This window comes from Gymnodraco acuticeps, unplaced genomic scaffold, assembly GCF_902827175.1.
Source record: "Gymnodraco acuticeps unplaced genomic scaffold, fGymAcu1.1, whole genome shotgun sequence".
NCBI classification, from domain to species: Eukaryota; Metazoa; Chordata; class Actinopteri; order Perciformes; family Bathydraconidae; genus Gymnodraco; species Gymnodraco acuticeps.
The window spans coordinates 2,363,888-2,374,637 of NW_022990023.1; the positions used below are offsets into that span (position 1 = coordinate 2,363,888).

General features: G+C 40.6%; 1 protein-coding gene across 1 annotated transcript; it reads left to right on the plus strand.

Moving 5' to 3' along the window:
* The first annotated feature begins 80 nt into the window (after positions 1-80).
* On the plus strand, positions 81-6,768 carry patl2 (PAT1 homolog 2). Its single transcript, XM_034214618.1, has 19 exons — positions 81-104; positions 367-520; positions 1,539-1,801; positions 1,880-1,942; positions 2,178-2,231; positions 2,313-2,477; positions 2,749-2,823; positions 3,257-3,375; positions 3,933-4,007; positions 4,098-4,221; positions 4,382-4,499; positions 4,648-4,763; positions 4,850-4,903; positions 4,990-5,132; positions 5,303-5,459; positions 5,589-5,711; positions 5,791-5,888; positions 6,477-6,617; positions 6,735-6,768. The coding sequence occupies exons 1-19, from the start codon at positions 81-83 to the stop codon at positions 6,766-6,768; spliced, it is 2,100 nt and encodes a 699-aa protein (XP_034070509.1).
* The last annotated feature ends 3,982 nt before the right edge of the window (positions 6,769-10,750 follow it).

Here is a 10,750-nt window from a genome sequence, read left to right on the forward strand (position 1 = left end):
ACAAGAGCCAGCAGGTAACTTGCAGCAGAAAGAAAGTCACCGTGAACCGTCGGCGTAAAAAAAACGAAAAAAAAGACACAATGAGTGATTCAGAACAGCAACAAGTAAGTCCGTATCATTAGACTGCTTTCAATTAGTTAAATTGTTGTTGTGTCAATTTGGGGCGTACATTGCATGCTAACAAGCTAGTCAGGTGGTCAGCATGCTCATTAGCATATTAGTCGTTTTTACCACCATTGCTGGCAAAATGTGCAAACATTTGTAAATGAAAGCTAATTTTATAGCCTGAAGTTGCATTTCCGGCTTGTTTTTGAACGCTTCTCTTCATTTTGCTGCTTTGTAGTCATGTGTGTTTTAATCCCACAGGAGGCTGAGAAGGAGTCCCAGCCTCAGTGGCCTGAGAATGGAGGAGAGTGGAGTGATGAAGAGGATGGGACCAACATGGACTGTGGGCTCCTGCAGGCCATGGCTGAGGAAGATGAGGCGATAAACGTCCACAATGAGGAGACGTTTGGAATGGGTGTGTAGATGTGTTTCTCTTTGTCCATTAGTTCCAAGCTAGGTACAAAAGTAATCCCTTCTTTAGATAGAGCAACAGCCCTGTTAGCTCAACAGGCTGCTGGCTCCAGCTTCATGCCCGGTTTACTTTCTCTTATATTTCTGAGGCTTAACCTTTAGATGCACGAGTGACTGGACCCTACACTCTTCCATAAGTGGGTCTAAAAGGACCCGTATTAGAGTAATATGTGTTTTTTATGCCATCTTTTTCATTTTGGTTAAGAAAAATCACTTGTATAATATTTAGTATTATATTTTGGTTCACACTAGAAACATTTTATATTTCATTTTTCACAATTTATAATTTTAGAAATTTCTTTTACATTTTGAAAAAAAATTGATGCAAATATCTCCGCTATTCTGAGACCCTCACAATATTCCAGTCCCTTTTCAAAACTCATCTCTTCTCCTCTTGTCTACTCATAGCGCCCCCCCATCAATCCATGCCGGTTGATCAAGTTTGATAGTCCTATACCCCCCACCCTAACTTTCCCTTATATTGTAAAGCGATGTTGAGTCCTTGAAAAGCCCTATACAAATATAATGTATTATTATACTGACTGACTGACAGGTATCAGATCTTGCTGTGTAAAATAATCTTCCTGAGAGGTGTCACTTGTGATGTAGTCTGTGTGGTCTACAGTGAATGTATTCCTGACAGCAACAGGTGATAAGAATCAAAGGTTCCCATAGGATCCCATAGAAAATGTATGCGTGTCATTTTTGACCCACTTATGGAAGCTTGGGGTAGTAATACAAAAACTACAATTTCTTAAAATGTACATTTTAAAATGTGAATGGCATGATATCCAAAACATGTTTTTTGAGGAATAGCTGGAATATGAAATGATAAAAAATGTAATTACAACGATACTTCAAGAAAACCACCTCACCGGGTCCAAAAAGACCCAAGGGTTGCAAACTCCCATGTGTAGGGATGAAATCTTCACTCTGAGTCTTTCTACATGTGTCTGTATCAGATCTGGATGCCACAGAGGACCCCAGCGTCGATGTGCTTCAGTTTGGAGTGCCGCTGCCCCCACCACCTCCACCTCCACCAGACCCCAAACCCTCGCCCCGCAGCAGCCCCCCCTCCCCTCCCAGACAGAGACCACAGTATTTCTCCCGGGCTCCTCCAGCGCAGCGTGGCAGATGCAGGGCGCTGAGAGGAGGGCTGGGCAGGGGGCAGATGTTTGAAGACCCCGCTGTGATGAGGACAGTGGAGGGGAGACCCAGCATCAAGGTGATTCAGATACATTAATTTATTATGAGATTTGAGATTTGAAAGCTTAACTACATTTCTTTTGTTCTGCTTTTTAAGACTCTTGACAGTGCCATAGTGGACCTCGGGAATACCATGTATCATAAAACCTTTGACGATGATGTAAGTGTCGCTTTTTTTCATAAATAAAGCCTTTTTTGCTTTATTTATATTTGTTTATAGTGGGGAAACTAAAACAAACATAAATAAAACTCGGCACAAGACATGCAAGGGAACTACACTCAGACAAACCAAAAGGAAAACACCAGCAACAATTTAAGGAAAGGGCGTATTGTTCGGTTTAGATTTGCTTTGTTCGTACCGCTAATGTTTCATTGCTTGATGTTTTTTGTTTTAGTTTATGTTACCATCTTCCACAAAGACTAGAAGAATCTCAGGATCAATACTTCAGGTTAGGATCACTAAAGAACACATTCTCTGTGGCAGTGAGTTACCTAAACAAACGCTTTTCTTATTTCATTCTGTTTCTTAGGACAGTGCTATCGTGTGTGTGATTGATGGTCACAGAGGGAGAGGGCAGCACCTGACCTCCAACTTCCGGGATGTGCCGTGTCCCGCCTCTTTCTACAGGGGCCGGACAGGGGAGCTCGGAGGATCTTACTCCAGGAGCCCGTTTGACCTAAGAGGCCCCTCTCAGGTGGAGGATTACATTTAGCAGAGTAGTTCCACATTTCAGGGTTTTCCTTTTTATTGCTATATTTTTGATGAGAGGACCAATACCACTCTGTTACTTGTCGACAGTCTTAATGCTAAGCGAACACATTGTTTGCTGAAGATATAATAATAACCCATTGTACTGTATCAATCTTCTTCTCTGAATATCTACAATAAATGAAATGCACTTTCTAAACTGTTTAGTATACCCAAACAGGTCAAGTGTTCCTTCAATTAATAATGTTTTCTTGCAGATGCATACGTCCATGGTAGGAGGATCACCTATCTTCTCACGTCAGCCGTTAACCCCACGGCAACATTACAATCAGGTTTGTTCAATAATACATTGGCCCTATTTTTGATGCGTTAAAGGGCCAGTGTGTAGTACTTGGGAGGATCTATTCTCAGCCCTTTATCCTTAGGGTACAGGTCCTCTTCTTCGGGGTCTCCTATGCTGCTTCAATGAACCCCTATGTTTGTATAAAGGACAAACCAATCACTGGCTCTAAAGAAGGCCTTTTCATGTTTTTAAATTGTTTTATTTGACCTCAAAACAACATTGTGGATCCTGAAAGATACCACCGTGTCACCACACTTGTGTAAAGGGAGACTTGAATAGAGGGGTATTCAGTTGGTTGCAAAGCCAAAAAATTCACACTGTCAAAAAAACTAAATCAATAAAAAGGGGCAGTCTAGCAAACGTATTTACAAAGAGTTGTTTGCATTTATCTGACGGATGTTTTTATTTTTGTTCTGAAGCAGACCGGAGGCTTCATGCGCTGCCCCGCCACCCCAAAGATGATACAACTTCGCTTCGGTGCCAACTCTCCGAGGCCGTCCACCTTTTACAGCCCCTCGTCTAATCCGGTACAGCATTTGAGGTGTGTCGTGATCCCGTGTATCACACAGGGATGTTTGATTTGTGGCTGGAAATATTTGTCAGTGAAGTTAAAAGTACCACATATATTTATGACTTGGCAATCTTTTTTAATTCCTCATACGTATATAAATCTCTTCATTGGCCTGACATTCTGGATCCTATCAAATCCCTGGCATTGCTGTGTATTTACATGATACAGTTATAAGAGTTGATCTAAGGGAAGCAGCTGTAAATCTCATAAACAAATCCTTCATGTAAAGGATAAATCAGGGAAGGCATTAATACATTTGAACCGGATGTACTTTGGCATCAAAGGACATGACATATTGATGAAGGCTATACAACCAGCCACGAAACTTAACAGAGAATAGTGGACAAATCTCATATAAAACTTGATGTGCATTTCCTATGTCTTCAAACTTTATAAACAATTAATGTTGTCTTTAAAAAATGAATAAGCTTAATTACTTGAACCAGAGCCACTATCAGATTCACCCTAAAACTGTGGAGTGTTAAACTAATCCGCTGTGCTTTTTAATTTGATTGTTTGACCCACAGATACCCCGGTCCCGTCACCATGCTCCACCCACAACATAGACGGCTTCTCAGTCAAAAACAACGTATTTTCCAAAGGTGAGTATTCAAAGATTCCAAACCATTTCATATTCAGTATGTCACACAAAAGGGAAAGGCCTATTTATAAAAACAATATGACCTCTGTAGAAAAACAGAGGACTGGGATCCTTACTGTAATCTCATGACGGCCAAAGAGAAGGAGTGGATCACCCGGCTGCAGATGATCCAGCTGCAGAGTGAGAATCCGTACCATGAGGACTACTACTACCAGGTGGGAAATATTAGCTCCTGCGTCTTCTTCTTTCTTTCGAGATCTTGCCCCTTTTTTTAAAGTTTTTTTTTTTTTTTTTTGTATCAGAAAAGCCAATTCTAGAGTGCATTACCAAATACTTAAATCATTTCATAACTAGAAACTTTGAACTTTGTTTTAGGAGTACTACCGGCGAATAGAAGCTAAGATGGCAGAGGAAGAGCTGGGCATCAGGAGCAAGAGGGAGCCGCCTAAACTCACCACACCTTACATCACGAAAACTGATGTTTACGCACCAGGTTTATCATCTATCTTCACCTTTTCATGTTATGAACTCATGTTATTGCATTTGTTTTGCCAGCCTGCATGTTGAGAAATGTCTACTCTAGGAGCTCTTAGTGCGGAACATGTTTTTTCTCCACCTGTTAAAGTGTGTTTCTCTTGCAGTGGTGCACATTGAAGGCTCTTTGGGTCAGGTTGCTGTGTCCACATGTTACTCTCCTCGCCGGGCCATCAGCGCAGTCAATGCAGTCAATGCAGTCCACACTCAGGGCCCGCTCGAGGTGACTGTGTTTATGAGAAACATTTGTCCTATTTTAAATGTATTTATTTGCTGTTCCTAATACTGAGACATATTTCCTCATTACAGGAACAGAAAGACATCAAGCAGCAGCGGTTAGAGGTCCTCAGTAAAATAGAAAAGGTACCTGCTTATTACTTGTTTTGATCCAGGTAGATGTATTTTATTCACCTTCTCAAACAGCCGCTCACACCTGTTCTGCCCTGCAGTTGTTCATGGTTCTGTTGGAGGTGGAGGAGGCGGAGAGGATGAAAACCCCTCTCTTGTCTGAAGCAGAAGAAAGGACGATCATGGAGAAGTCCCAGGGCAAAGTGGAGCACATCTACTCCCAGCTGCAACATCACAGCACCCTGTGAGTTGTACACACCCTGCCTCCAGGGGTAGATCACTGAGAAGTGATGCATTTTGGTTAAAGTGACATGCATTTACTTCGTTTTGTTAGCTTTTTTTAATGAAGCTATTACTTTTTGAGTTGTATAATTGTGATGGATGTTACATTTGGTCAATGATGTTTCGATGCAGAGATTCAGGAGTGGAGTTTCTTCCTTTCCTGCTGGTCTCAAAAGGCAAAAGGCTCCTCGCCCGTCTGCTCCCGTTCCTGAAAAATAATGCTGCTCTGAAAATCTTGAGCATAGTGACCTCTAACCTTCCTGCACTGATGGGCAGAGATTCAGAAGAGGTAGGGGTTAGATTCACTTGACGTTGTGTGTTAAAAAACGCCAACTTTTGATAATTATGTTTCGAGCTTAGTTCAAAAGGTCAGGAATAATCTTCCATTCTCAAAACCTTAAAACAATATACATTTCAGGCCCTTCCAGTGCTCTACCCTCCTCTTCGCAAAGTGATTGGAGGCCTGGCGTTCAGCCAGCTGATCGGCGTCCTCAAAGAGCTGACGACATACGAGTCTCTGACGCTGGCATGTCAGAACAAGGTCTGAGCTTTCTGTTGCTCTTTGGCTTTTATTTAATGCCACTTTTGCATCAATGTTTTGTGACCTTTTGTCCTTTCAGTTTGGACTGTCCTTGCTGTACGCTCTCCTGTCCCAAGGAGAGAAGCTGCTGTCCTCAGGCATTCCTCTAGAGCCCAGCATCGGCGACTTTGAGACATGGTGGGGCTTTTAAAGCCTTTATTCTGTGATGAATCATTTTAACATCCTCATACAATATTGACCTTTATGATTGACCCCTCTTAGTTGATTAGTCTGCTAATTGGATGTTTTGTCTTAGTTACAAAAGTATTTGAAGTCTTGTTCCTATTCTGGATGATATCTTTTAGTTAATACAATATTCCAATGGATGTTTTTGCGTGATTATTCAAGTTTCAAGGCTTTTATTGTCATGTGTGCATAGCTACAGTGTAGTTATGACAATGAACATCGTAGGTCACAGGCTCCTCCAACAGTGCAACACAATAAAATAGTACAAGTAAATAAAATAAAATATAATAGAAACAGAATATGACGCTGAAACTGTGCAGAATAGTCTATATACAGTAATTGCAATATTGATATCTATGTGAGTGGCAAACAGATTAATGTTATGTTTGTTCTTTCAAAAGTTCAGGTGTGTAACCTTCTTATGGCCTGTGGGATGAAACTGTCCCAAGTGCAAGAACTCCGTTTTACAGATAATTTGATTAAATCAACTCGACAAAATCATGAGCCCTAAAGACATTAGTGTCCCTTTTTGTCTTTCAGGACGGACACCATCTTCCAGGTGGCGGGACAGCTGTCTGAGTCTTCTCTGGTGGAGCCGCTGCTCATGCCCTCCAACCTGCTGACTCTCTTCTGCCGTTACCTGGACAAGCGCACTGTGCACCAGCTGAAAAGCAACATGGAGTAAGTCCCTTCTTTACATGTTTTGATACAAAAGGAGTATATCTTCACATGGTATACAAATGCAATATTTATTCTTAAATGCAGACCAAAATATCATTGTAAAATATCTTTATCTAGGTCTGCTACTGGATACCTGGCTCTTGCATCTTAAGGTGGACGTAAGCTGAAGAGACGTTCAGCTAATGCCCAGCTTGTGATGAACACTAGAGTTATAGGAGAAGCAAAATGCTGAAAGACTCCTCAGTGTTTATTCACGAAAGAAGAATGTACAAAATGCTTTGATGCTTATATTTTTTCCTCCTCTTCCTTATCCCTTCACATTTTTGCACACCGTCTGTTTCCCCTTTTTATTTCCTTTGTCTGATCGTTTGACTTTCCTCTCTTTGGTCTCCAGTAGGTTACAGCATTGCAAGTTATTCTGAAGTCGCAAACCTGATTTTTTTCTTTTGTTTTAATAACAAATTGCCATCATTTCGTGAGATATGCCATATACTGAGTTGGTAACATTAACTAGCAGATGGAGCTGACTTCTTTATTTGTATTCTATCCGATCCCCGTTACATTCAGGACGGAAAACGTACTGAGATAAATGTGTTGGATTAGATATTGGTGACCAGGTTGAGGATTGTATAGTATTTAAGATTGTACAGCTGAACCTTTCTGTTCATTATTATAATAATAATAACTATGAAGGTAGTTGTCATGGCATAGTCCGTCAACTTAAGCAATGCAATTTAGATTTTTTTGTAAAAAGGCATGCATTGTGTCCAAATGTATAGTGATACAAAATAAGATGTATTTGATGTCATTTTTATTTATTATATTATTTTGGAAACCGTGATCATTTATATTGCACCCTTGTAGAGCACTTGCAACACAAATAAAAAAAATATCTTTAAAAAAGAGCCACAGTTTTATCAAGTCTGCAGAACATTCAGAGCGCACTAACCGTGAAGGATATTTGGAGTCCACGTCCTATACTGGATTTTACTCGAGTCTGGTTTAAGTGGTGCTGCGGGTCTGTACTCACTCACTCATACTTCAGGGAAATAACTTGAAGGGGCCCTATAATGCTTTTGGGCTTTTCCCTTTCCTGATTTATATATAGGTTTGTGTGCATGTAAATGGTCTGCAAAGCCTGACATCCCAAAGGTCCCTCCAGAGGGAGTTTCTCTCCCACACACTCTAATGTTGAACTAACATGTTTCAGAAGCCCTTGAACAGTTTTAACATGGTTACAAGTTTAATCCTACATACTAGCATTTGATAAGGTAAGAAGAAAAGGGGGAAATGTTATTGCGTCCGATAGCCCAAACATTAAAGATTCTGTGAACGAAACATGAGAATAAATTAAGATTTAAGTAGGCAGCGTCCATGAAGGCCATGGCTTAATTATGCTATGAATTTACTTTCAAATCGGAGTCTGTGATCCTGATTATATATTCTTTTTTTTGCCGAAGGGAGTTGAGGTTTAACTAAACCAATAAGCCGTAGTTCTGTCCTGAAACGCCAGTGTGTGACATTCCTACAGGGAGAAACCGGCAGTGGGACATGACGTCACTTTAGACCCGTTACAGGGGGTTTCTATACAGAGCTAAACTTGTCAAAATAGAGTTACTTAGAAAAAAGATTCACAAATACGCAAGGACAGTTTCACCAAAAGTAAATAATTACAGGAGGTGACTGCGGTGAGGAGGAGAATACCAGTGGTGAAAGCAGACAGGAGCCAAACATTGATACAGTTATTTGAACGTGGTTATAACGCTGATTCTTGGTGCATTATTTTAGCGCTGTGCCAGCAGGAACACTTTGTAATGATATGTGCACTACACAAGGCCTGTTTCTGCTGAACCACTGTTAGGTCTTTCTCCCTTAATGTGTTTTGGTTTGTCACTGACCATCTATAAAAAGGCTCCATAAAGTGTTGCCAGACATTGAATATTGATATATGGGACTAGCGTGGTTAAACGTTCTCGCCATGTATGGTAAAAATAAATAGCAGTATAGATTACAGTTAATATTTGACTATACACATAATACTGTAACTAGGCAACGCTGTATTTAATCATGTGCTTTTTAGTTGGGGGGGGGGGGGTCAAGGAGGATCACTTTGATGCAAATAACAATTGCTATATTATATTTCTTTGAGATGGTCCAATGTAGAGGTGTACCTTGAGCAATGTTACAACAGATTAACCTTAAACGAGAACATTTAATGAATTGTGTTTATTGCTTGTTACAGCAGTGCTGCAGTGTATTGACGTAATAGGATTATAAAGATTATTACAGAAAACTGATATATTAAGACCGTGAAAACATATTGTGCGCTTTATAAAGTAGTAAATGAACCATACTTTGGTGTTCTTGCACTTCATCCCTTCACCAGTACATTGAAGTTATTTTCTTTGACCCACCTCCTGCTCAGACCTCTCTGTGCTCACAGCTTATTTATTTACAGCAGTTTTGGAGCAATGTTTTGAATTGAAGTTGTATTTCCAACCAGCATTAAACAATCCAACAGCTGGCAGAGTCCACTGGCTGTCCACCAAACACTGAGTCAGAGCGCTGTTGGCACTCCTGCCTCTAACAGCTGCACACATCTGGGCAGGGAAAATACAGCGACACGGCTGTGTGCAGTCAGAGAATCCTTGTCGAACAGTGGTTGCTCTGTGGTCTAGAGCCCATGTGTTTTTCCCGGTACACAGAGCGACACACTAACATCCTGACCACCAGCTCAAACTCTATGAATTATTACATTAACCAATACAATCTGGCATGTGTCAGTTCATCATGTGTTTGTTAATAGTTTCTGTGTTCAGGATGGGTATTGAAAGTATTAGGTACAATATTATTTGTGTTTTTGAAAACACAAATTTGCCACAGGGTAGGAATTCTTCATTTGATATCAATGCCATTGTGTGTTCTGTAGAAATGTGTAGGTAAATATTTAAATTACCCAGGGCTTTTAAGCTTTATGACCGTTTCACCTCTGAAAGGTTTAGTACAAACATGCATTTTCCACTCCGCACAGCTCCTACACAGGAGCTACATGCCTGTAAAAGCTGCTCCCAACAGGGCATCTTTCAACAGTCTACAGAAATGTTAACGGCTCTGTGAGGCACGCTGGTGCTTTGAGCTAAATGCTAACATCAGCATGCCAACTTGTGCACAATGAAGAGGCTGGAATGCTGATGTTAAAAGGAACAGTTTACCCACAAATCGTATATATTCCCGCTTAATCTTAGATTACTCAAACTAGATTGTTTTGTTGTGAGTTGGAGATGTATGTCATGGCACAAGGCTTGTGGCACCAAAAATACATTTGAAACTCAAAAGCAATGTCTCTTTCTAAGAAACCATGACATGGTTACTAAAGATAATCCACAGACCTTGTCAATATTTTCATGTAGGAACTATTTTCTTTGGAACAATTCCCTCCTAACATATTCCCGTTCATGCATGTGCTGAAATGGTAAAAACAAAGATGTTCTTATATGGATCTGGTGGTAAAGGAAGATGGAGTCATCCGGATTCCTCCTCTGGGGATCATGAGTGTATAAAAAAAGTAACCATTAGATGAGGGTGTGCATGCTGTGATTTAAAACGGATTATGTACTTTTTTAGATATCTCAAGTTTACATGTTTAATGTCAACTCTAACAACCACCATGTTATTACATTAAGTATCATTATATGGGCTTCATGACATCCTACTTTCATTCCATTGTATGCCTGATGTTAAACACCTGATGTAAAACACCACGGCAACTTAAATATTTCCAAAATTGATGACACTGAGGGATTAGAGGAGGAATTGAAAGACACATTTGTTACCTGGCGGTGAAAGTTAGACGGATGGTTGTCAGTAGCAGCGGAGATGGTGAGTGACTTTGTTGAGAAGCCAAGTATGTGAGAGGTCTGGGTGGGCTGTGAGGTGAGACGTTAACCTCTCATTGACCCCATAAGAAGAGGATTTGGACTTTGAGTGAGGAATCTATGTGAACGGTGAGATATCTTTCTCTTTTTACTCCCTTTTCTTTCTTTAAATATACAAGGGGCCGCTCTCACTAACTGTGTGTGTTGGCTGCGACCATGGAGACATGACGGACTGATAGAGGCGGGAGCTGAGGATGA